Source organism: Lampris incognitus, chromosome 5, assembly GCF_029633865.1.
Source record: "Lampris incognitus isolate fLamInc1 chromosome 5, fLamInc1.hap2, whole genome shotgun sequence".
Taxonomy (NCBI): domain Eukaryota; kingdom Metazoa; phylum Chordata; class Actinopteri; order Lampriformes; family Lampridae; genus Lampris; species Lampris incognitus.
The window spans coordinates 55,211,119-55,238,560 of record NC_079215.1 but is presented as its reverse complement, the minus strand read 5'-3'; the positions used below and the strand labels follow the sequence as shown (position 1 = coordinate 55,238,560).

Sequence of the window (27,442 nt, the reverse complement as noted above, 5' to 3'; positions counted from 1 at the left end):
TTTTATAAGCAGAATATTTGATGGCTCACTCAGAGCCTTATGTTTGCCCATTTTTCCTGCTTCCCACACAGCAACTTCAAGGACTGACTGTTCACTTGCTGCCTAATATATCCCACCCATTGACAGATGCTATTGTAATATCAATGTTATTCACTTACCTGTCAGTGATTTGAAAGTTTTGGATGATCGGTGTAGATGTGTTAAATTCCCTATAGTTATGTGATAATGTTTTCCACATCACCCATAGCCTATAATTCACAAGTCATACTTCAGGAAGGCAGAAATACGATAAATTGCTCAAGACCAACATAGGAGCAAAAAAAGAAAAGAAAATCAATAATGTTAGCATACCCATACCAATATACATACAAGTAGCACTTAGTTATAGTTTGTAATTTTATGAAGCCTATCCCCATTTTACGCTCACTGCTAATGTAGTACATAGGTAGGTTTCATTTTCAGTCATCCATCCGTTTCTTTGTACGGGACACACAGCTTCAGTTCCGTACATTTAATGGCATACAAATCCACAATCCTCGCTCATCTAAAGAACCACTCCATGGCAGGGTTTCTGTTAGTGATTAATTACCATTTTCTTGGCCAGTAAAATCTCTCAGAATCCAACGATTAATAATCTCCTTGGTCATGGTGTACAAATCCACCCATAGAATATGAAGTTCTATGAATATGAAACATTTTTTTTCGACGCTTATATTAAAAATGTAGATCTTCGGAAAAAAAAGTAGGCTTGTAGGCGTATCGGGCGATTAAACGAATTAACTTTTGTTCTTGTTTTATCGTTTAGGCCTTGGGCCTCGGATCGGCCTACGCTAGCACCTGTATCCCATATGGGTGGAGTATGACAACACAGTCCACCCTTAAAGCTGCTGCTAGGTACATTTAGAGGGAGGAGCGTTCTTGACAAACACCCCTGGAAAAAAAAAGTCCCCATGCTTTGCTTCCTCCTTCCCTCCAAATCCCGTTCATGCACTAGATTGCCCATCGTAACTGACAAAATTCATATTTTTGTTGATAATGCAATAAAATATGGCTGCTGCTCTCAAAGTGTGTGGGGGGGGGCATAAAACGTGCCACAGGACAAAACAGAAAATTAGAAAATCAGTATTTTCTAATTTTCAATATTTTTTCACATTGGAGTAGCCTCAAGCTGTAAGCAGCCTTCCTTTATTTTGCTTTCTTTTATGTTGATGCTGAAAGAATTGTTTTTAGAATTGAACTTCTCCGGACATGTTTGCTGTGTTGTCCTACCGAGTGTTAATGTGCAGGCGCCGGTTAAGGTTAGGATTGGATTTGGGTTGTGGATACCATACATTTGTGCTAACGTAGTACAATTTGACAAGGTAGGAAACCAGAAAGAGCTACTCTACCGCAGCAAAGCAAACACTAAGAGGGAATTTGCACTGTCAATTTTTAAAATGACCACTTGAATTCGCTATGGGGCGGCACGGTGGCGCAGTGGTTAGCGCGGTCGCCTCACAGCAAGAAGGTCCTGGGTTCGAGCCCCGGGGTAGTCCAACCTTGGGGGTCGTCCTGGGTCGTCGTGTGTGGAGTTTGCATGTCTCCCCGTGTTTGCGTGGGTTTCCTCCAGGGGCTCCGGTTTCCTCCCACAGTCCAATGACATGTAGGTCAGGTGAATTGGCCACACTAAATTGTCCCTAGGTATGAATGTGGGTGTGTATATGTCGGACCTGTGTGATAGTCTGGCGGCCTGTCCAGGGTGTCTCCCCGCCTGCCGCCCAATGACTGCTGTGATAGGCTCCAGCATCCCCGCGACCCTGAGAGCAGGATCAGCGGTGTGGAAAATGGGTGGAAGTCGCTACGATAGACTGCTGTAGCATCATGTGAGCTTTGCCTGAAGTGTAGGTTGCTTTTTTTTCCTTTGGCACTGAACGAGGATTGTGGATTTGTTCTCCATTAACTGCATGTCCAGTATGAAGAAAATGATGGATGGTTGAAAATGAAGCCATCCTATGTACTACATAAGCAGTGAGTATAAAATTGGGATAAACTTCAACACTTCAATTCTGAACTACTCCTTTAAGGGGCCTCGCTCAACAAATACACAACTCTCACATTAACTATTAAGTTCAAGCCAAATAGACAAATGAAAGAGGCTCAAATTGATGCACTCTCAAAAGTAACAGTACACCATAATGAGTGTAATAATTTATTATTCAATGTAATTCCTGAAAAGGGCTTTAGTTCTTGGCTGTTGCAACTTTTATCATTTTCACTTATTTATTTTTTTTAAATTGAGTCTGCATACTTCAGATAATCCCAGCATTAAAATCTGTTGCCCGAGTTGTGATAGTTGTATTTTCTTATGTTATATTGGATCACTCCCCAGTAGGGCTAGCAGGAACACCGTTATTGCCGTGGTCTTTACTGTCGAGTAGTTTTTCCTCTGCACTTGCCTCAGACTGGTTCTCAGTCTCTGGCTCATTGCCTGGGGCAGCAGACGCTATGTCAGGCTGATCACTTTTCTGAGAGGCCGTACGCTCCATGTCCTCTTCGTAATACTTGCGCGTTTTCCTCTTAAAGCATCCCATCTTAAGACAGACACAAACGAGAGGAGTTTCAATCCATATTTGCTTTTACCATTGAATTGGGGATTTGAACAGATGCTCTTAGATGAGTCATTCCCCAGATCTTCCCTGTGCAACCACAGTCCTCAACCGTTAGCCACTGAGCAGTTACTCTTTGGGTATTGAGTGTTAGTGCTTTACACAAAATTGACTCACTAGTCAGTTTTGTTTGTTTTTTCTTCAGGAAAAGTAGATATTATTTACTTTCCACACCCAGATTATGACATCTGGTCCAGGATTTGGCTCCCTCACCAGGAACAAACCCACATCTCTAAACTCTTATGAGCTATCCTAAGCTCCCCAAACATGAAACAATAACAGGTCTGAGTTTCAGTGTTTTGCGTTGCTTGTGTCAAGGGTTGGGCTGGAAGACTAAACATGGCAGATGATCTCATGGGAATGGGTACATGACAGACATATTGCTGCATCCTAATCCTTGGCTCTCCACCTTCCACACTTGATGAGTTTCACACAGTACAGGGACAGGGGCTGTTTCAGGTGAATGGGCACTTACCTTATACATTACCACAGCCGTGATAATCAGAAGCAAGAACCCCCCTCCAACCCCAGCTCCAATGATCCGCATTTTATCAGGGGCAACTATGAACTCCACCCGAATGTTGGTCTATTTGGTGGGGGGATAAAAGCAGGACGTTGGATTTCTGAATAACAATCTTTCATCTTTAAATCCTTTCTGAATCAAATGGTTTTTACATTTAATCTGTTGGTCAAAGTAGACTCATTGAATTAATTCTGTATCACCCAAATCAACTGAGAAATCAGTTGACATTAGATAAATTACCTGTGCTGTAGGAAATCTTGTTGGGACCTCTCTCGTCTGTCAAACCATAGGATAAACGGTATCAATATACTTAGTGTCAATATATTTAAATAGAACGACTGAAAGTTGGGATAATTTCAGTATAACCTACCTCTTGTTCATGTGGTGGCAAAACATAGAGTTGTGTGTCATAGTGAACTTCCATGAAGCTTTTGAATACAACCTCTTCAACTTGTCCAGTAAATGTATTTAGAAATGACATATTCTGTGAAGGAAAGCACTTAGTTGACTCTTCAACTCATTACTACCACACTATTATTAGTATTTCAAATTATTATTAATTAAAGCTACAGTTCTGAAGATTGTTGTCTGTGTTTAAGTTGTTGACGTCTCTTATAATACCGGCAACTGAATTTGTATTTGAACAATCCAAACAGAGGTCCATCTTAAATGCCGTACTCGCTAAGGCTGGGTATTGGCAATGACCTCGCGATACGATACGTATCATGATACATGGGTCACGATATGATTGTATCACAACACACTGCGATACGATTGCAATACATTGCAATACTCTACATAATTTACTGAAACTTTAAAAATATAGCTGAAAATACCACTTGGGTAGTCTAATATTTATATCACATTATATTTTGATAACTCAGCAGACAAATTGAGTCAAACTATTAATTCAAAATGTCTGTTCTGATTTATTAGAACAGTATCTCTGCATTGCACAGTGCATACTGTCACTGAACACACTGAACTGAAATGTAGATGCCATAACATCATATGAAAATAAAGTGGGCATATCAACTATTCTTGTTGTGTCACAGAAAACACTGAACTCAACTGCAATGTTGATGCCATAACATAAAACAAAGTGCATATTAAGTATTATAAACAAATCTCATAAAACTGAATTAGTCAGTGTGCTGTGAATAAACTGTAAACATTAAGATACTGTAGTCCAACTCGAAAGTTATTTGCGAGTGTCCGCTATACTTTGATATTAACTCTTAAATGGTTACATTTTAAGTATGAAGTGTTTTGACCCTCTGGCCTATCTTTAGCTAGGCCAGACAGTCGGCCAATGTTGGGCCCTCGATGAGCGTCTGGGACCCTAGTTTTTGCAGTGTGTCCCGCACCATTGGCACTAATCGGACCCCTGTTGGCAGCTTTCTGGTGTGGGTTCCATTTCTGCTCGGGTACAATATCGACTCGGGGTCCTTCAACTACATATGACGTCACGGATTATGTTGCTAGCTAGTGTTGTTTAACGCTAGCTTTATAGTTATTTAGCTGTGTGTTTTTTTACAATCCACGTTGACATAGAGTTGGTTAGTAAAGGTGCGAGGCTGCAGGCTCAGGACCCCCCCCCCCCCCGAACGAGCGAACACATGCGAGGGCCAAAGGCCCGAGCCGCGTCTAACTCAGTCTACTTTTTCCCACTGTTCCTAAACTGAACTAGCCCCTACCCAATCATAATGCGTGAAGTAGTGATGTCATCTGTAGTTGCAGGACCCCGAGCACATCCGGTAGGGCGAGTAGATCAAGTACTCACACCGGCCGATTCAGCATGTTGAACCAGCGGAGCCCGTCGGTGAGAGAGATCGCTCTGATTGGCTGTTCAGCTTAGCGAATCGGTGCTAAACTAGGGAATCAGGGCCGTCGGCTGTAGTTTTTGCGGTGTGCTCAAGTGCTACTTTTTGGCCCAGACGGGAGGTGACGTAACAGTCGGCCTTCGTCGCCGCTAGTCGGTTTGGTGTGTCTGGGCCCTGAGGCCTGTCTTGAGGTAAACGCTGAACGGCATTAGTTTTATCCAAATCCTTACTCCCTGTTTTGTCTTTAAAACCAAAGTACACCCAAAGTCGGCTTTGAAAGACGAAGGCGCTGCTCTAATATTTTCCACCATGCTTGCCTTTGAAATACTGCCAGGAGGCAGCTAGCCTACTACTAGCCCACAGCGACATCTACAGGAGCAGAGGTCATAGGCTATTTGATCTTAGGGATTTGAAGGATATTTAAACATTTTAAATCTGTTTAATACATGGATACATTTTTTAACGTATCGATACAAGGGGCTGGAAAATTGATAAAGTATTGTGAAAAATATTAATAATAAAATATTGCAATACTGAGCTGTATCGTTTTTTTTTATTTTTTGCATAGTCCTAATGCTCGCCAGTGTTTTTTTTCAGTGAGTGCTCTCGCCCCACCAAACAAAACAGCCAGGCCGAACCTGACTTAGCCACTGACGATGTACTGTAACCGGGCTTATTTCTGCCCGCTGCGGGATGCAATCTGGGGTTGTACTGCACCACGAGGCGACATTGCTAACCGCTCGACTAAAGGGTGCTGACCTCCTAGCCAATCAGCCAGCAAGTCTTTAGTAGGTTACAGTGGTCACCCTCTCCTGGAAGTGTGCCCCCCGTGCTTTGTTATTCCTGCGCTCCGAAGAGATTTATGAGGATCTTCCCGGATCCCACCACTGCCACCAATGTAACGGAGCATATTTCCGCACACTGCGGGATTTGATCCGGGGTTGTACTGCACCACGAGGCGACACCGTTAACCACTCAACTAAAGGGGGCTGATCCCTGGCTGATCGGCCAGTGAGTCTTTAGTAGGTTACGGCAGTGTTTCCCAGCCCAGTCCTCAAGGAACCCCTATCCTGCAGATTTTCTTTGCAACCCTGAATAGGTACCTGTTTGTAGTTATTCAACCAATCAGCAATGAATTATGTCAGATATTGCACACCTTGCATAATTAAGTGCTGTGAGATGATTGGTTGAGTAAGTACAAGCAGGGCTACCTATGCAGGGTTACAATGAATATCTGCAGGATAGGGGTTCCTTGAGGACTGGGTTGGGAAACACTGCGGTACTATCTGTTGGCAAGCTTGGGCTGCTATATCTGTTTACTATTTTGCTTGTCTGTCTCAACAACTTTGATTCTTATTGAAAGTTACTCTTACCCATTGTATTCTTCCACCATACGCTGCTTTAGTTAAGACACAAATCAATATTCACCGAAACCTTTTTCCCAGAAAAATCCTTACCCCATAGTTACAATTGAAAATGAGCAACCACAAAAACGTTTAGTATTTAGTTATTTGAATTTTCCTGTGTTTTCCAAAATATGCCAGCAAGAGACATTTGTTTCCAAGTAAATCTGTAGGATTTTAGCTTTAATTTTTACGCACAAACAAATTTCTTTTTGTTCAGTGGTGGGGGAAGATGCAGACCCAACAGCTAAGCAACTACTTCATTTCTGACTGATCCTCATGGATGTGAAGTGGGCAGACAGTATTGAAATGACCACAATCCCCACTGGTGATAGAAAGTTAAACAATGGTCTTCAGGATTGTAGCTTTAGCTCTAATGGTAATGATGGATTTCTGATACAAACCGCCACATGCTCCTCGATGTCCCGAAATGCTACTTCTCCCCTCAGATTAAAACGAGTTGTTGAACCTATATCAAGAATATAACTGCTGCAAATTATGGATTTGCAGTTTTGTTCAGGTGAACAGGACTGTAAGACAATCAAAGACAGTATTTGTTAATTTGGTTTCGAAATGATCATTATTTGTACTGAACCACAGTTAAAACTAGAAAAACTTTGATGATGCATATGTTTTACTTACATCAGTTGTTATGTTGGCCATCTCACTGCACTGGGATTTGCTCTTTAAAAAAGAGCACAGATTTATAATGTTACGTATAACGGTGGCAAAAAAAGTTGATGTAAGTAGACTTCTGACTACAAACATATTACCTGTTCAACTGAGACGTGATAGTTGTTCATTTCAAAGTTATGCTGCAGTTTAGTTGGGATTATCAGTGACATGCTGACGGGTAAAGCCTTCAAACCCAGATTTTTCACCTGCAAATAAGGACATAATTTGTCCATTTTAATTTGTCAGTTCTTCACCACTGCAACAGCATCTAGCTAGACCAAAACATATCATGGGACTGATTCAGGGGTCCTTTTCTCCTTTGTCGCTCCCGTTGTTTCTAGATATAGAAAACCTCAAAAGTATAACATGGACTTAAAATTAAGCTGTTTTCATGTCATGTTCTGTACATTTCATCCATATTAGTTTTCACCTATATGGTGCAACTTTACCTCGTAGATGATCACTACTGTTTTCGGTGCGCTGTCCTCTGGAGTAAAGCTGAGATAGGTGATTGTGTCTTCATTCCTACAAACACACCATCTCATAATCACTATTTACAATTAATGGAAGACAAAAAAAAAACAAGGTTTTTTTCAAGAGATTAAAACTATTGAATAAAGGATGGAAGGAGGAGGAAGAGCCTTGTAAACTATTACTGTATTTCTGTTTAGTGATTTTATGAATGTTACTTACACACTTGCTGCCAAATCAATTTGAAATTGCACAGGGATGGTTTTGTTCATGGACCCTCTAGTTGAGTTTTCATTATCACTGTGTCAAAGAGAGCAGAAATGTGTTTCATATTAGTGAGATGAAGGTTTGGATTTTTTTGGAGGGAGGGGTAAGTAACAGTTGGGAAATTATTTGCATTGTCTCATGAGTCAAAAAGAAGAAGACATTAAAAGCACCTTTGTCCACTGATGGTCATTGTCATGGTGTTGTTCCACTCATAGGTCCCGATGATGCGGAATAAAGCCAGGAATGTTGCCTTAAATGAAAAAAAAAAGACCAAAGACAGTGGTATTAGATCTGCATTTGACTGAAGGGTAAAAAAAAGAGGAAAAAGAACCTGAAATAGAGCAGCTATCAAGAAATATGTAAATGTAAAGGTTGTAAAAGTAAAAGGTCAAACGTCAAAGGTTAACGTCTCTTGGTCCCAACTCCTGACTTCACATATGATATTTCACAATGTTCCCTAGTCCTACTGACTCAAGATCAATTTTCAGCATAATGGCATTTATTTGGGTCTTGGGTCCTGCCACAACCATATCATTGTGTGGCAACAAATATTGTGGGATAGCTGCTATGCAGAGTTATGCATTATAAAATCTACATACAGTGGCTTGCAAAAGTATTCATACCCCTTGAACTTTTCCACATTTTGTCACGTTACGACCACAAACATAAATATATTTTATTGGAATTTTATGTGAAAGACCAACACAAAGTGACACACAATTGTAAAGTACAAAGAAAATTATACATGATTTAAAAAAAAAATTTTACAAATAAAAAACTGAAAAGTGCAGTGTGCAAAAGTATTCAGCCCCCTTTTCTCTGAGTGCAACCAATTGCCTTCAGAAGTCGCCTGATGATTGCTGAATGATCGAATGTTGACCTAATGACTAAATAGAGTCAACCTGTGTGTAATCTAATCTCAGTACAAATACAGCTGTTCTGTGACGGCCTCAGAGGTTTGTTAAGAGAATATTGGGGAGCAAACAGCATCATGAAGTCCAAGGAACACACCAGACAGGTCAGGGATAAAGTTGTGGAGAAGTTTAAAGCAGGGTTAGGCTATAAAAAGATTTCCCAAGCTTTTGACATCTCACGGAGCACTTTTCAATCCATCATCCGGAAATGGAAAGAGTATGGCACAACTGCAAACCTACCAAGACACGGCCGTCCACCTAAACTTACAGGCCGAACAAGGAGAGCGCTGATCAGAGATGCAGCCAAGAGGCCCATGGTGACTCTGGAGGAACTGCAGAGATCCACAGCTCAGGTGGGGAAATCTGTCCACTGGACAACTATTGGTCATGCACTGCACAAATCTGGCCTTTATGGAAGAGTGGCAAGAAGAAAGCCATTGTTAAAAGAAAACCATAAGACGTCCCGTTTGCAGTTTGCCAGAAGCCATGTGGGGGACACAGCAAACATGTGGAAGAAGGTGCTCTGGTCAGATGAGACCAAAATTGAACTTTGTGGCCTAAATGCAAAACGTTATGTGTGGCAGAAAACTAACACTCCACATCACTCTGAACACACCATCCCTCCGTCAAACATGGTGGTGGCAGCATCATGCTCTGGGGGTGCTTCTCTTCAGTAGGGACAGGGAAGATGGTCAGAGCTGATGGGAAGATGGATGGAGCCAAATACAGGGCAATCTTGGAAGAAAACCTGTTGGAGTCTGCAAAAGACTTGAGACTGGGGCGGAGGTTCACCTTCCAGCAGGACAACGACCCTAAACATAAAGCCAGGGCTACAATGGACTGGTTTAAAACAAAACATATTCATGTGTTAGAATGGCCCAGTCAAAGTCCAAACCTAAATCCAATTGAGAATCTGTGGCAAGATCTGAAAACTGCCGTTCACAAACGCTCTCCATCTAATCTGACTGAGCTTGAGCTGTTTTACAAAGAAGAATGGGCAAAACTTTAAGTCTCTAGATGTGCAAAGCTGGTAGAGACATACCCCAAAAGACTTGCAGCTGTAATTGCAGCAAAAGGTGGTTCCACAAAGTATTGACTCAGGGGGGCTGAATACTTTTGCACACCGCACTTTTCAGTTTTTTATTTGTAAAATTTTTTTTAAAATCATGTATAATTTTCTTTGTACTTCACAATTGTGTGCCACTTTGTGTTGGTCTTTCACATAAAATTCCAATAAAATATATTTATGTTTGTGGTCGAAACGTGACAAAATGTGGAAAAGTTCAAGGGGTATGAATGCTTTTGCAAGCCACTGTATGAATGCAATGGTGTTCAAGTTTACAACCAAAGGGGTGTCTGGGTAGCATACCAGTCTCTTCTGTTGCCTACCAACATGGGGATCACCAGTTCGAACCCCCGTGTTACCCCCGGCTTGGTTGGGCGTCCCTACAGACACAATTGGCCGTGTCTGCGGGTGGGAAACCGGATGTGGGTATGTGTCCTGGTCGCTGCACTAGTGCCTCCTCTGGTCGGTTGGGGCGCCTGTTCAGGGGAACTGGGGGGAATAGCGTGATCCTTCCGCGCGCTACGTCCCCCTGGGGAAACCTCTCACTGTCAGGTGAAAAGAAGCGGCTGGTGACTCCACATGTATCGGAGGAGACATGTGGTAGTGTGCAGCCCTCCCCGGATCGGAAGAGGGGGTGGAGCAGCGACTGGGACGGCTCAAAAGAGTGGGGTGATTGGCCGGATACAATTGGGGAGAAAAAGCCAAGTTTACGGTCAAAAACATTGCCCATATTGTCGTGAAGCAGCAAACAGCTCTACCATGGAGGCCCTTCACGCTTGCACTTTTGATCCCACATTGCGCTACAGCAAGGAATTTGCGACGTTTTAATGCATTTTTATATGGACAGGTACATGCTTCCAAACAAAACAGACAATGTTGTTGATTGTTGGACCTCAACACCATCGCATTGCATGTGCATTCTGTAATGCATAACACAGCATTATGTCTTTCCTGGAATTTTTTTGTGGCCATAAAATGACGTGGTCGGGGCAGGACTCAAGATCCACGTTAATGTCATTATGTTGAAAACTGATCTCCAGTCAGCAGGACTAATCCTTCTCATCAATTTTATGTGTGCTTCATGACTCACAGAGGCTCCGCTGCGATAGACAGGAAAGGTGATTCGACATGTAGCCTCGTCCACTACATCCTGTAGGCCATCACAGCTATATAAGCCTTGCATATATAGCTTGGTTGCCTGTTGAATCCAGTTGAAAGAAAAACATAAAGAGACAAGTTAGAAATCTGTATTTACGAAATCCACCCTGGGTCAAATCAGTTTAAATGTGCAGTTATGTTTGAACTTGGCCGCATTTTATGAAGTGGTCGCTCAGCCCTGATGGGCATTTTCACTGAGTTGTCAAATTATTAGGTACACTCCTCACCTTCACACAAATATTACATTCCAACATGCCATACGTCACGTGCTGTGTGGTATAAATTGAGCAGACCAGTGTTTCTTGCATTAGTTAGTGTTCAACTGAGCATTGCAATGAGCAAAACGAGTAACGTTATGTACTTTGAACACGGCATAATAGTTGGCGCTAGGCATGCCGGGTCTAGCGTCCCCTAAACACCTGTCTTTTCTGCATAACAGTGTCACACCCAGTGTGGGGGAAATCAGCTGGTGTCAGTGGCGGCTCCTGACAAATTTCTCGGAGGAGGGGGGACATTTATTGCGATGATGACTAAGGTGACCCGTTCAATGGGAGAATTAATAGGTAGCTAGACAATTGACCTTTCGCAAAGTACCGCCCTAGAACGGTGCTTGTCCAATCCTACCTTAGCAACGGTCCGTCAAGCTTTCAAACACACAGCAAAATGCTGAAACGGTGTGCCTATGGGATCTGCAAATCGGATACTAGATATCTGAAAAGTTTGGAGGAGGTGTAATTTTCTTTCCCTTCCCGAAACCCAGAACGCAAGAAGCGCAATGTCGGCAATAGATTTGGCAGTATAGCAGACCCCATGACCAGCTTAATCCATCCGAAATCAACAACAATACCTGTCTGCTCCAAGCTAAGCTTGCTACTAGCTATTATTGATGGCTAATACAGCTAACGTATTATTACTGTTACTTTTACCCACACAATGCACTGCTTTCTTCCTTCATGTTTTGGTGTTTTCCGGCTACTTCCTGGATAGTTCTGAAATGCTTGACGGGCATAGCAACAGTAACTAAGGGGGGCGGGACTTTGAAAAAGGTCGATTGTCACAATTTGCTTTTTTCCGATAAACTGACATTGCAATACCACTTGTTACCACTAGATGGCAACACACAACACAAAGATTTTCCCTTTAGATAGATAAGCTACATTCTATATATGCTAGGCCTGTTTGTGGAAAGTAACATCCAGGAGTTATCATGAATTTAAAAAAAATCTTGGCTCCACAATGAATATGATCAATCCACAATGGTCATCAACAGATGATAAATTATCATCAGTCAGTTTACCTTCAAATACCTTTGAACATGGAGAGAGATATCTGCTTTACCGTTAATAAAGAAGAGGACTAAATATAAGTCAAAAACATTAGTATTTAGTTACAGTTCTTGAAAGTATTGTGGTTTTTTTTCTCATTACAAATGGCTTACAAAAGCACTGGCACAATAAGTTATCAGATAGAAAATATTTAGTATCTAGTGCTAGTGAATCGCATTGAGTGAACATTCATATAACTGTCACTTATGAAAAGTGACAATGGTATGGTGTGATTGTAAACATGATAACAAACAACATAAACTGCAAGTACACAATAGTTTATAAGAATGCAAGTAATAAAGGGGTAGTATATTCAAATTCCTCAACATTGCACAAACAATAATCTGTATTTACAGAAACAAACAATAAATACAAAGTCTGGCTATTTTAACAGATTGCCTGAACATTTTAAAGATTTTGTGAAGCTTAATTATCTTTAAGTGCAAATGAAAGTGCACACATTCAACAATGAACTATAAATAGTAATAGATTGGCATTAGCAATAGGATAGAATACAAAATAGAAAAGTGAAGTGGATCTTCACATCTTACAATTTCTGTTATTTATCAAGGATACCACCAGAGGGCTATTTAGTGTAACAAAAGCAGAATAAAGAAATCCCAAAAGAGAGAAAAAGTGAGGCTTGACCTAGTTTTGTCAGTGTATCTTGGCTTTACACATTTCACAAAGACCAAACCAGAATGATGAGGTGCTACTAGGTCAAACCAGGTATAAGCAATTCTGATAAGTTACACATTCACGGCTTTTTTCAAAAGGCCTTATGGTTGAAATGGAAAAGACATGCACCACAGCCTAATTCACACCAACAGCTTTTGATGAAGAAAGTGACGCATATAATTTGTAAAAAGGGAAACACAGCAATTTGTATAGATTTGTAAAAATGAACACCCATCCTCTGGCCACTTGTAAAGATTTATAAAAATGAACACCCATCCTCTGGCCACTTGTAAAGATTTATAAAAATGAACACCCATCTTCTGGCCACTTGTATAGATTTGTAAAAATGAACATGAACAGAGAAGAACATATTGCCTGAAAAACAGCAATTGATTGAAAAAAATAACTATTAAAAATCAACATCAACACTTAACCGATTTTGTGTGTGTGTGTGTGTGAGAGAGAGTGAGCGAGAGAGAGAGAGAGACCGAGATTGAGAATGTGTCTCTATTTAAACTACATTACCTAGTATATTGAAATTTTGCTCATCTCTCTTTCAAAGCAGCAACGTGATCAATAACCCTCTCATTGAAATCAGGCATGTTCCTGACTAGTTCCCTCTCCATGGAAAGCATGGCCAATGCATTGAGACATTCCTGGCCCAATGTCTTAATTCTCTTTAATGTTGAGAAACACCTCTCAGGATGAGGATGTTCAACAGAGCCACAGTCTCAGAAAATATCCCCTGGAGTTTGTATCTCAGTGGAGCCTGGTACAGCGCCAGTGCACCACAGCAGCCCTTGAATTCTGGATTCTCATAGATAAGAGATAGTTCTGTCTTAAGCTTTGTCTTGTTGAACATGGGATATGCCTTCACAGTGGCATTCAGAGCCTCAACAGGAAATGTATGACAGTGCTGTTCAAACATCTCTGCTTGTAGTAGTGTGGCACATACAAGGTGGTCAGTGAAGGAGAACCTTTCTTTGGCGTGAGCCAGGATGGTATCGCAGACCTCTTTAGACAGCCTCTGCTTCTCCTCTTCTTCTAAGGCACTCCTTGGTCTTGTGGTTCCTGTCACTACTTGCTGCTGCTGTTGAGATGAGTCCCTGAGGGCAAGCAGGCCAACAGTGTTTGTTAGTACATGAAAATATGAGGGCCTGATAGAATTTAGAAATGAGAAGAAAATGCTCATTTCCAACACTAATATAGCTTTGCTTCATGTATACATTTCGTTATGGCAAGGTTCTGTATTGAGAAGGATTGAACGATATTATTTAATCTTACCTTATGGCCTGCACACTGCTTGTGAAGCTCTGGAGGGCACGTTTGATGAAGACTGCATCAGTGTCCTTCTTCTGCAGCTGCTGGTACAGCATGTCAACGTGAGGCATGATTTGACGAAATAACTGCAGAAAAAACTGCAAGTCATCATCCTGCAGCATCCCCAGAAAGCCAGATGCCTCCCTCAACGTGGTGTTGTCAAATGAACCCGATGCCCTGATGGATTCGAAACACTGACGAGGTCATCTAGGTTCCTCGTACACGGTGTTGACGGTTCCGCTGTTGAAGTTCCGTCTTGTGGATGAAGCTCTTGGCAGCCTTCGTGCGACGATCTGGTCAAGAATGCTGGTGCTTTTGGGTGACCGGGTAAAAAAATTGGCAATACCGCCCAGACTGGAGAAGAAAACTCTCACTGCTGGGATGTGAGAAGTGGCTTGCTGCATCATCAAATTCAGTTGGTGTGCATAGCAATGCACATATATTACACCCGGCCCAAGGCAGGCCGCATCGGCCATAAAGCCGTGACGCAGCTCTGCTTTTTAATCGAGAAAGGAGAATCAGCTTCCTCCTGCAATTATGCCTTCTCCAATCAACTCTCAGCTCTCCATTTGAAATGGCTCCAATCCATGCCAGCTGGCAGTTGTTGCTTCCCTCATTTATGCTTGTGTGCTGTTTGCGTTAGTTCTGTGTGCAGGTTGTGAGAGAGATGTTTTTGTCAAAATCTTTGATCTCCCTGTTTCACTTCTGAGACCAGTGCCAAGTAAGACACGGGCCCCTATACACGGCTTACACGTAGGCTGAGTTCTCTGTCTAGGCACATTAGTTTAACGGTGGTGTCGCTCCCTGTATTTATGAACGCTAATGGTAGTGAGATTAGCTAGAGAGGTTTTGTTTTCTTTGTAAAGAGGTAGGTAGATATTACAAGCTGTAGTTGGGGTGTTTTGTTTGTTATTTTCAACACCACTCCTTTTGTTTTGACTGGTCTCGGTTGTGTAACTTGGTGTGGTGTTTTATATCTTGTAAATAATGTTCACTTTTTTCACCGTAAACACCCAATTCACAATAGTCCATCTTGTGTGTCTTTTATTGTCCTCCCAAGTGTGCTTATATGTCCCATTACACCTCCTGGTTCCATACATCTTTGTAACTATATTCCATCTTTCACCCTTAACCCCTAGACGGGTTGTTACAATTGGGGGCTCGTCCGGGATATAAGCCCCTTTGTGAGGGTAATATTTGTGAATATGTGCTGACAGAAACGGTGTTGATATTGGTATTTGGAAACAGTATTTACTATTTGTAGATCCTATGTTCATTACTCTCTCTCTCTCTATTTTATTTTATTTATTTATTTTTTTGTATTGGCCTGTACCTAGTAGTGACATACATAGTGAATGTATTCGACTCGTAGCAAAGGCGTGACTCAGTTGCATAACAATCCATGCATTAATGAGTTTCTACTTCGACCGTCTTTTTCTGCTTTGCATTGCCTTGTGAGGGAGGAATTGGTGTTACTCATTCGTCATTGGGGTGAGCCTAGAGAACTGTGTACTGGGCGATTTAGTGTTTTTGAATTTTGGCAGCACCTGAGTGAACTCATGGTTGAGCAAGGGGTTTTGAAAGTTGAAACAATGACCACAGAAATGACGGAAGCTGAACTTAAATTAAGACTTGCTGAAATGGAGTTTAATAAACAACTTGAACTTTCTAGGATTAATGCAAAGCTCAAAGAGCGGGAATTGGCCTTAGTTGAGGTGAAACAGGAACGAGAATTGGCTTTAGCTGAGGAGAAACAAAAAGATGCGGTGGACTATCGAAATCAGCGCTTGAGTTTGGTTATGGAAGGAAAACTTGATGCCTCTTTATTGTCTGAAAGTGAGGGTTCCCATTCACCTGTCCATAGTAGTGCTGTACATAATTTGAAGTTGGTTCCAAAGTTTAATGAGCGTGATTTGGATACTTTTTTTTTTACACTTTTTGAGAGGCTAGCAGCAAACCGATAATGGTTGGAGGCTGATAAGGTTCTTTTGCTCCAGTGTGTTGTGGTGGGAAAGGCTCAGGAGGTATTTTCTGCCCTTGATACAAAAACTTTGGCGTCCTATGAGGAAGTGAAGGATGCAATTTTGAAAGCTTATGAGTTGGTCCCGGAAGCCTACAGGCAAAAGTTGAGAGAACTTAGACAAAGTGAAAAACAGACTCATGTGGAGTTTGTGTGAGATTTGGTAATTAATTTTGATCGCTGGAGGAAAGCCTCCAAAGCCACTTCGTATGAGGAACTTTGTGATTTGTTGATTTTGGGGCAATTCAGACATACTATGTCACAGCCGATCGTTACTCACTTAAGTGAGCGTGGTGTACTGAAGCCAATGGATGCTGCTGCAATGGCTTACAATTATGCATTGACCCATAAGCATGGTTTTGATGGTTTTCGGCCCCGTGGCAATGGTCCTTACACCTGGAGTGAGAAGCCAATAGGCTCTGCTCGCCCTAGCTTGCAAGTCATAAAACAGCCTAGTGTTTCTACTGTAAAAAGTCGGGTCACCTTATTGCCGATTGCATGGCATTGCAGAACAAAAATAAGATGTCCAAAGCACTCAAGCCCACGGGCTTTGAGAACAGTCTCCCAGACATCTCCCCTGGTTGACCCTGATAAGAAAACTGACTCTGGCTATGAGCCGTTCATTTTCGAGGGTCTGGTATCTCTTCCTGGTGCACTGGCTGATCAGAAAGCAGTGCGGGTTCTCAGAGATACTGATGCGTCACAGTCGTTCATGTTGGCTGATGTGTTGCCTGTGTCAGAAGCAACTTCCAGTGGCGCCAATGTGATTGTTCAGGTTATTGAGATGGGGTATAAAACTGTTCCGTTACAGAGTGCAGGGTAACACTGAGTTGGCCTCAGGATGTTTTTATGTTGCTGTGTGTTCTGCTCTACCTGTCATGGGCGTGACCTTTATTATGGGAAACGATATTGCTGGAGGTAATGTGCGACCTCTGCCACAGGTTGTAGAACAGCCCAAACCATGTCCTATGTCTCAATCCATGTCTGAGGTGTTTCCGGCCTGTGTGCTCACTCATGCCCAAACACGGAAACAGGGAGATGAGATCAATTTATCTGAGTCTGTGTTAGCACCCCCTTGTGATGTTAATGAGTCAGTAACTGAAACTGCTAGAGTGCTGCATAAGGAGACGCTCAAAGCTGAGGCCATAACAAGTAAGCTGGAGTAGGCGAAGGAAAGCCAATCGACTAATCCACAGTCAGAAGTGCCCTCCCTGGCACTGCCTGTCACTCGCGCAAGTCTTGTTTTAACTCAGCAGAGTGATCAGTCGTTGCGTCAGTGTTTTGACACAGCTGTTACACTAGAAGCAGCCAAAAAGTTATCTGTAGCTTATTTTGTGGAGAATGGTATGTTAAAGCAGAAGTGGTCTTCTCCTGTTGCTGCTGGTATGGAATGGAGCGTGACTTATCAGATTGTTGTGCCCATTGCTTACCAACCGCAGGTGTTATCACTGGCACATGAAAACCCACGGTCTGGTCATTTGGGGGTTACAAAGACGTATAACTGTTTGTTAAAGCACTTTTTCTGGCCTGGACTTAAAAATTCTGTAGTGAAACGCTGTAGGTCATGTGATGTTTGTCAGGTCACTGGAAAACCTAATCAGCTTGTTCCTCTTAACCCTCTCTGTCCAATTCCTGCAATGGGTGAGCCCTACCAGCACGTAATTCTGGATTGTGTGGAACCCCTCCCCAAGGCAAAATCTGGTCAACAGTTTCTGCTTACGATTATATGTATGACGACCAGATTTCCTGAGGCTGTTCCTCTGCATACTATCACTGCTAAAAATGTAATCAAAGCACTGACTAAAATTTTCACAACATTTGGGTTCCCAAAGGTTATTCAGATGGATCAAGGCACAGACTTTCTTTCCAAATGCTTTAAACAGTTCTTACACACTCTGTCTATCACACATGGGGTTTCTAGTGCATATCATCCCGAGTCGCAGGGGACACTGGAACGTTGGCACCAAACACTCAAGTCTGCTCTACGCAAATACTGTCTGGAGACAAGAACATGTTGGGATGAGGCTGTGTGTGTCCTTTGTGTTTTTTGCCTTGAGAGAAGCAGTCCAAGAATCGTTAGGGTTCAGCCCAGCTGAACTGCTGTTTGGACATGCTATACGAGGTCCTTTGAAGGTTTTAAAAGAACAGTTTATGTCTGACTTGTCCTCCCAGTCTAAAGTACTGGATTATGTCAGTCAGATTAAAGAGCGTTTACACAGTGCCGGCTCACTTGCCAAAGAGGCACTTTACTCCTCACAGAGGACCATGAAGCGTCATTATGATGAGAAGGCTGTAGTGCGCTCTTTTAGGCCAGGAGACCAGGTGCTAGTGTTGCTGCTCATTCCTGGATCTGCTCTGTCGGCTCGCTTTTCTGGTGCTTACGCTGTGGAAGAGAAACTTAGTGAAACTGGCTATGTAATTGGAACACCCGAACGCAAGCGCCAGTCACACATTTGCCACATTAACATGCTTAAGGCATACCATGTTAGAGAAACACCCCCGTCAGAGGAGGGGAAGAAGGTATTGCCTGTTTCTATTGCTAGTCCTGTCCCTAAAACCTCCCGTCTCTGTGCAGAGGATGAAGATGGTCTTGTGCTTCGGAACACACCTCAACAGTGCACTAGACTAACAAATTCTGGGACCTTGTTAAACTTGCAGCATGATATTGATGTGAATGGCTCTGTTCCCATTAGACAACACCCATACCGTGTCAATGCTGCAAAACGGGATACTATGAAACAGGAAGTGCAATATCTCTTAGATAACAACTTGGCTAGGCCCAGCTCTAGTCGCTGGAGTTCACCCTGTCTTCTCGTTCCAAAGCCCGACAGTACATCACGTTTCTGTACAGATTTCCTCAAGGTCAATGCAGTCACAGTGCCAGACTCCTACCCTATGCTGCGGATAGAGGACTGCATTGACAACATCAGTTCTGCAAAATTTGTGACTAAACTCAACCTACTTAAGGGGTATTGTCAGGTTCCTTTGACATCCCGCGCCTCTGAGATTTCTGCCTTCGTCACTCCTAATAACTTTTTGCAGTATAATGTTTTGGCCTTTGGACTTCGAAAGGCCCCTGCCACCTTTGAGCAGTTGGTGAATACCGTTCTGGCTGGTGTACCTGATTGCTATGCTTATTTAGATGATTTATTTGTAAAGTCAGACAGCTAGTCCAATCATGTTAGAGTATTACGATTGGTGTTTGAAACGTTGGCCAAAGCAACACGCACCCTGAACCTGGCCAAATGCGAATTTGGTAAAGTGACCGTAACCTACTTGGGGAAACAGGTGGGCCAAGGTCAAGTCCGTCCAGTTGATGCAAAGGTAGCTGCTATCGCTGAGTTTACTATGCCGTTTTCTCGGGATGGCTGGATATTATAGAAGTTTTGTAGAAACTTCTCTGTGGTTGTTGCCTCCTTGACTAGTGCCCTTAGTGTGACCAAACGTTTTGATTGGACCCCAGATTGTCAGCATGCCTTTGAGAGTATTAAGGCATTGTTATGTACCATCCCTGTGCTCATTGCCCCAGACTTTGCACTACCATTTGAGTTGGAGGTAGATGCAAGTGCCCTGGGAGCTGGTGCAGTGCTTTCTGCAAGAGGATCACCCCGTCTGTTTCTTCTCCCGGAAGTTTAATAGGCACCAGTTGCATTATTCCACCATTGAAAAGGAGGCGCTTGCGCTGCTTTTAGCATTGCAGTTTTTCGAGGTCTATCTTGATTCTAGACCTGTGCCCATTGTTGTCTACACTGACCACAGTCCTTTGCTGTTTTTGTCTAGTATGTACAACCAGAACCAGCGCCTCATGCGTTGGTCTTTGATTGTACAGAATTACAACATTGTGATTAAACATAAGAAGGGGAAGGACAACATGGTAGCAGATGCACTATCTTGAGTTTAGTGTGTGTACAATACTGGATTGTATTGTGTTCTATCCTATTATTGTGTATTGAACAAACTTTAATTAGTTTGTTCATGTGTGGGGGAGTGTTACGATCGTGTGTGTGTGTGTGTGAGATGTGTGCGTGCATTTTTCCTCCCCTCTCTCTTTTCTCTTCCTCTCACCCTCTCTCTCTGTTGCTGTCCATTCCTGCAAGAGTCGGTGTGCAGCCATCGTCATCGTCCTACCTGCTGTCAATCATCATTATTCCATCTGCTCATCATCTCACCCCCGCCAATCGGCTTCCTCCTGCAATTATGCCTTCTCCAATCAACTCTCAGCTCTCCATTTGAAATAGCTCCAATCCATGCCAGCTGGCAGTTGTTTCCCTCATTTACGCTTGTGTGCTGTGTGGAGGTTGTGAGAGAGGTTGTTTTTTCTAAATCTTTGAGCTCCCTGTCTCACCTCTGAGACCAGTGCCAGATAAGATACAGGGGCCCCTATACACGGCTTACACGTAGGCTGAGTTCTCTGTCTAGGCACATTAGCTTAACGGTGGTGTCGCTCCCTGTATTTATGAATGCTAATTGTAGTGAGATTAGCTAGAGAGGTTTTGTTTTCTTTGTGAAGAGGTAGGTAGATATTACAAGCTGTAGTTGGGGTGTTTTGTTTATTTTCGACCCCACTCCTTTTATTTTGACAGGTCTCGGTTGTGTAACTTGGTGTGGTGTTTTATGTCTTGTAAATCTTCACTTTTTTCACTGTAAACACCCAGTTCACCATAATCCGTTCTGTGTGTCTTTTATTGTCCTCTCAAGTGTGCTTATATGTCCCATTACAACTCCTGGTTCCATACATCTTTGTAACTATATTCCGTCTTTCACCGTTAATCCCTCGACGGGTCGTTAAATCCCCTTTGGTGGTGCATCACCCAATTGCCCTTATGAACAAACCGCCCATGGCTGGTGTACATTTTGGAGGTGAAATCAGCAAATTAAATCAGGCGGTGTACTGTTGGGTTGGAATGAAAACCTGCATAGGTCCTTTCTCAAATGGTACACTCAGCTCTGCAGTCCTGCAACAAGGCCACATTTTTGTGACGTCGAGATGGAGTGGACTTGTGGTGAGTTAGTTCTAAAGAGTGCATGGGTGTAAAAGCAAGAATTGGGACACGCTCTTACCTGTTCACTTTTGACAGAAATGGTTGAATTCCAGGATCATTTCCTCAATCCCTTTACAATCTTTACAATATTATTTTTACTTTAAGCACAAGATCATATTGCAGTACCATTTATGAATTGACCACCTGGGTGTTTGGGTAGCATAGTGGTCTATTCCGTTGTCTACCAACACGGGGATCGGCGGTTCGAATCCCCATGTTACAGCCGGCTTGGTCGGGCATCCCTACAGACACAATTGGCCGTGTCTGGGCTGTTGTTGGGTGGGAAGCCGGACGTGGGTACGTGTCCTGGTCGCTGCACTAGCACCTCTTCTGGTCGGTTGGGGCGCCTGTTCGGAGGGGGGAGCTGGGGGGAATAGCGTGATCCTCCCACGCGCTATGTCCCCCTGGCGAAACTCCTCACTGTCAGGTGAAACGAAGCGGCTGGCGACTCCACATGTATCGGAGGAGGCATGTGGTAGTCTGCAGCCCTCCCCGGATCGGCAGAGGGGGTGGAGCAGCGACCGGGACGGCTCGGAATGGCGGAATTGGCCGAATACAATTGAGGAGAAAAGGGGGGGGGGGTCCAAAAAAATGAAAATAAATAAATAAAATAAATAAATTATAAGGTGAAATTAGGTCATCAAAAATAAATCAAGTCATCGTAAGAAGTTTCTTTTGTCTGTAATTGAAAAAAAAATCAATAAAGGTTGACTCAAATTATATTAACTGGCATCATTGTCTTGATATTGCAATGTAGCCTGAGATACCATGTTTTATAACGCTCCCAATGGAGAATTCAAGCCATTTCATACTGAGGTAAAAAAAATAGTTGGAGGGGAAAAAAAGGTATAGAAATGCTACCACCAGAGAGTGACTGTCACTTTCCCTTCCTATACGCCAAGCAGTTATTCCCTGCGCTGTGATTGGTCATCCTAAACCGTTTCAGGTTTGAAGTCCACAATGATGACGGCTTCACCAAAGGGCTCATTAAGGGCACTCATGAGCACCCTTCTAAAGCACAAAATGAGAAAGATGAGCCTAGATGGACACGTGCAAATTGAAGACTGCGAGTCTGCAAGTGCACCATTTCAGACAGGACCATAGACATGGCTCTCCACGGGACATGGTTGAATACCACTGGTCTAAATGAGTTTAAATAGCGACAAAAATGGAAAAAGCCCATGCACAATGTGCAATCTAAAAGTGCTGGCAAGCGGCAAAAGCATACTAATAAATAGGAAAAAATGCCACATTTTAAGTGACAAAAATGCTGTACACTTAAGACTCAGAACAAGGTGACTTAAAATAATTTCGTTTAATGAGCTAAATATTTCGCTTCCACAGCTCCATCGAGCTCATACAGGGCACAGGAAGTGAGGTAATAAATAGGAAACTTAACTCAAAAATGTACATACAAGATCGGAAGATGCACGATTGATATACAAGTATAACACAATATTTACAAATGTACATAACAATACGTAACAACACAATACGGTATCACAAATTGCATACGGTAAATGGCAATAGACAGGCATATCATAATAAACATGATTCAAAAAGGGATCCCCAGGGTAAAACAATGAGACTGCCAGTATTACCAGTACCAGAGATTGTTGTTTTGGGTCGTTATGCCACTGTATTGTTTATAAGGGTGGAAATACCTGTAGTCAGTTGAGACTGAAGAGGTCACTTAGATGAGTGATGAAATTTATCTGTCAATAAACGTGTCCAGATGAACTGATTCACTTTCTGTGATACCAGTAGCTCAACCATGACAACAATGCATATAGGAACAGCAATAGTGAGTGAGGCTTGGGGTGTCTGGGTGGCATAGTGGTCTATTCTGTTGCCTACCAACACGGGGATCGCCAGTTCAAATCCCCGTGTTACCTCTGGCTTGGTCAGGCGTCCCTACAGACACATTGGCTGTGTATGCAGCGGGTGGGAAGCTAGATGTGGGTCTGTGTCCTTGTTGCTGCACTAGTGCCTCCTCTGGTCGGTCGGGGCACCTGTTCGGGGGGGGACTAGGGGGAATAGCGTGATCCTCCCACGTGCTACGTCCCCCTGGCGAAACTTCTCACTGTCAGGTGAAAAGAAGTGGCTGGCGACTCCACATGTATCGGAGGAGACGTGGTAGTCTACAGCCCTCCCTGGATTGGCAGAGTGGGTGGAGCAGCGACTGAGATAGCTCGGAAGAGTGGGGTAATTGGCTGGATAAAGTTGGGGAGAAAAAGGGGGGGAAATCCAAAAAAAAAAAAAGGACAATGAGGCTTACAAGAGATATATTTAGAGAAAAGAGACCATTGAGACCATGTGGTTCCATGCTGTTTAGGGTAAAGATCCAGTAGGTTTCTCTTTGTAGAAGCCTCTTAATTTTATCTCTCCCGTTTGGTGAGGGAGACATTTTCTCAAGGCCTATAAATTTGAATGTGGCTGCTGAGCCGTTGCCTCTTTCTTCGTAGTGCCTAGTTATGGCATAGTCCGTGTTGTTGTTTCAGATAGCTGCTTTGTGTTCAGTCAATAGGAGTGAGTCTTCTTATTCAAGAGATGAGGGGTTTTTTTTAGACCGAGAAACAAACTGAGACAAATCGGGAGGAAGACGAGGCGGGGGCAAAAGTGCCCAGTGCACACACGGAGCCAGGGACAAGCCAATTGCCCCAGCCAAAAGTGGTAATTCATCTCTCTGACCATGCTCTCTAATGCTCAGGGCTCGATCTTATCAAAGGGCCTCAAGTATGTGCCAACAGAGTAAATGCATTCAAACTAAAGGTTGACTGTTTTAAATTTTTCAGAAAGCTGCATCTCAAGAATATCTTCCAGCAGCTACCCAATACTGCCAACAATCCTGCCCCAGATCCCCTCAGTAAGTTAAAAAATCAACTTCAATACAATCCCAAAATTATTATTAAAGAGAGGTGATAAGGGTGTTACCACTGTAGTCCAACACACTGTTGATTATGTGGATGAAGCAACAAGGTAGTTGCACAATGACATATTCTATCAACCTATACTAGCTGGAACAATTTATGGACAATAGAGACATCATTTTGGATAAAGCATTGAAGTTGAAGCCCCCTCCACACAAGTGTTCTATCTGCTACCTAAAGTCTTCAAACAGCTTTCTCATTCCCCAGGCAGACCTGTCATTTCTACTAACAAGTCTGTATCAGAACCTGTAAGCCAATTTGTTGGCCACTTCATCAGGGACATTGTGAAAACATGGCCATCATACCTGGCTGATACTAGAGATGTTATCTGTATGTTGACAGAAGTCACTGTTCCCAGAGAGGGTTACCTAGTTTCCTTTGATGTAGAAAGCCTAAATACCAACATACAACTTGAAGGAGGTTTAAATGCTATGTCCGTCCATCCATCCATCCAACTGCTTATCTTAAGTATGGTCACAGGATGCTGGAGCCTATCCCAGCAGTCATAGGGCGGAAGGCAGGGAAACACCCTGAACAGGCCGCCAGTCCATTCCAGGGCCGATACATTCACACCTAGGGACAATTTAGTAAGTCCAATTCACCTGACCTATTTGTCTTTGGACGGTGGGAGGAAACCAGAGTACCCGGAGGAAACCCATGTAGACATGGGGAAAACATGCAAACTCCACATAGAGGATGACCTGGGATGACCCCCAAGGTTGGACAACCCCAGAGTTTGAACCCAGGACCTTCTTGCTGTGAGGCAACATCGCTAACCACTGGGCCACCATGCCGGCCATGCTATGTCCAACTTTCTGGGAAAAAAATCCCATGTGACATCAACTCAAAACTGCCATTGGACTTTTTGGGAATTTGTTCTAAAATCTAACTATTTCATGTTTGATAAAAGATGCTATAAAGAAAATCAAGGAACAACTATGGAAACTACTTTTGCCCCAAACTACACTAACGTGTTCATGGGACATTGGGAACATTTCATATTGATGACGAAGAAGCCAACCCACTGTCTAAACTTGCGCTATTCTGGAAGAGATGTATTAATGACATCCTTTTATGCTTCACAGGAAATGAAGAACTATGTACCTTCAAAGAACACATCAACAGCACTCAACCCTCCTCGAAGTTCACAATGGAACACAGTAAGACTGAAATCCAGTTCGTTGACCTGCTTATCACAGCCAAAGACACAGGAAAAGTAGAAACTACAGTTTTTCGTAAAGCCACTGACAGGAACACTATCTTGCATGCCCAGAGCCATCAACCAAAAAGCATGATAGATAACGTTCCTTATGGACAACTTTTCAGCCTAAAAAGGAACTGTAGTGATGGAGCTGACTTTGAACTAAAACCTCAAAGAGGATACAAGGAACACTATCACGAAAGCCTACAACAAACTAAGGGATAGGAAAAAAAAAACAACCTCCTCAACCCCACTAGAGTTACAAAAACCTTGGACCACAGAGCCAGCCACATTTGTATCAGAATTAAACAATAACTTGCACGACGATCATCATGAAACACGGGAAAATATTACTGTGTGATCCCAATCAGAAGTCGCTTGGGTCCACACCACTCAGGTTCAGTTTCAAGAGGGGCAGGAACTTGAAAGACAAACTAGTCACCTCCATGTTTTATCTACTCCAGCCATAAAACCAAGTGACTATAGCTAAAAGGCAACTACCACTGTGGAAAATGCATGCATTGCTCCAAATCACACGACACTAAAACCTTCAAACATCTCCAAAGAGGGAAAGAATATGAGCTCGAAAGGTTTATTAACTGCATGTCCATCCATGTCATATGTGATAAAGTTTATGTGGGGCAAACAAAGTGTAATCTAAAATTACATTTTGACTGAACGCAAAGTGTAGCAGATAAGAATTTAAAAATAGTTAAATTTGTCAGAAAACATAATTTCAAAACTCATAATTTAAAAGAAAACATAATTTCTCGGGCTGGTGTGTGGTGGGCGTTCTGGCGCAGGGTGGCTGCCATGCATCAGCCGGTTGGGTGCTACACATTGATGGTAGTTGGGGTGGGTTGCTCCCTTCAGTGTGGGGCGCATTGGGTGTCTGGAAAGGCACTATGTAAATGTAATTATTATTATTATCATCATTATACTATATTCCTCCCACTGTCCAAAGACATGTAGGTCAGGTGAATCGGCCAAACTAAATTGTCCCTAGGTGTGAATGTGTGTGTGTGTGTGTGTGGGCCCTGTGATGGCCTGTCCAGGGTGTCTCCCCTCCTGCCGCCCCAATGACTGCTGAGATAGGCTCTAGCGTCCCTGTGACCCTGAGAGCAGGATAAGCGGTTTGGATAATGGATGGAGAAAACATAATTTCATTCCTTTCCGAGTTACGCCATTGCACTCCTCGTATTCCATAACATTTCCGTAACATGTGATTCCATTATTTTGGAGATGTTGCTAAGATTATTGGTATAAGGTTAGTGGAATTAGTACAAACGGCTAACGCGGGGTCTTGTCCGGGTTAGTTGTGCGTTGATCGATTGGTAATGCCTCAAGGCTGCAGTACGGGTGAAGGCGAGAGATGTGTGCTGGTTTTGTCATTCCTTCCCCCTCACTATTTCCCCTTTTTATGGGCACAACAAAAGCAGCTACCTGAAACAACAACGTGGACTATGGCATAGCCAGGCCCTACAAAGAAAGAGGCCACAGCTGAGCAGCGGCCACACTCACATTCATAGTTGAGAAAATGTCTCCCTCACCAACAGGGGGCGATATGGTTAAGAGGCTTCCACAAAGAGAAGTTTACCGGATCTTTACGAATCACTAGATCTCAGCTCCTTTCTCTAAATATATCTCGCGTAAGCCTCACTATCTACTATTGCTGTTCCTATATGCATTGTTGTCATGCTTGAGCTGATGGTAGTCTCATTGTTTTACTGTGCCTATTGCCATTTACTGTTTGCTACTTTTGATACAGCATTGTGTTGTAACGCATTGTTATGTAAACTCGTGAATATTGTGTTACATTTGTCTATCAATCATGCATCTTCCAATCTTGTATGCAAATTTCTGAGTGAACTTTCCCATTACTTCACTTCCTGTGCCCTGTATGAGCCTGATGGAGCTGTGAAAGTGAAACGCATGGCTCAGTAAATGAGATAATTTTTCAGTAAGTCATGTCCTGGGTGTT

The 27,442-nt window shown here is 42.9% G+C and overlaps 1 protein-coding gene across 1 annotated transcript in view; it reads right to left on the bottom strand.

Moving 5' to 3' along the window:
• Positions 1-458: 458 nt before the first annotated feature.
• zmp:0000001082 (integrin alpha-D) overlaps positions 459-27,442 on the bottom strand; it is a 76,276-nt gene continuing 49,292 nt past the window's right edge. Inside the window, exons 21-31 of the mRNA XM_056280241.1 lie at positions 10,878-10,985; positions 7,978-8,057; positions 7,763-7,840; positions 7,519-7,594; positions 7,168-7,275; positions 7,037-7,078; positions 6,799-6,924; positions 3,539-3,652; positions 3,409-3,444; positions 3,121-3,231; positions 459-2,570 (exon numbers count right to left, since the gene is read on the bottom strand). Coding sequence (XP_056136216.1) covers positions 2,358-2,570; positions 3,121-3,231; positions 3,409-3,444; positions 3,539-3,652; positions 6,799-6,924; positions 7,037-7,078; positions 7,168-7,275; positions 7,519-7,594; positions 7,763-7,840; positions 7,978-8,057; positions 10,878-10,985 — 1,092 coding nt within the window. The 3' untranslated portion in view covers positions 459-2,357. The remainder of the gene's footprint in view (positions 2,571-3,120; positions 3,232-3,408; positions 3,445-3,538; positions 3,653-6,798; positions 6,925-7,036; positions 7,079-7,167; positions 7,276-7,518; positions 7,595-7,762; positions 7,841-7,977; positions 8,058-10,877; positions 10,986-27,442) is intronic.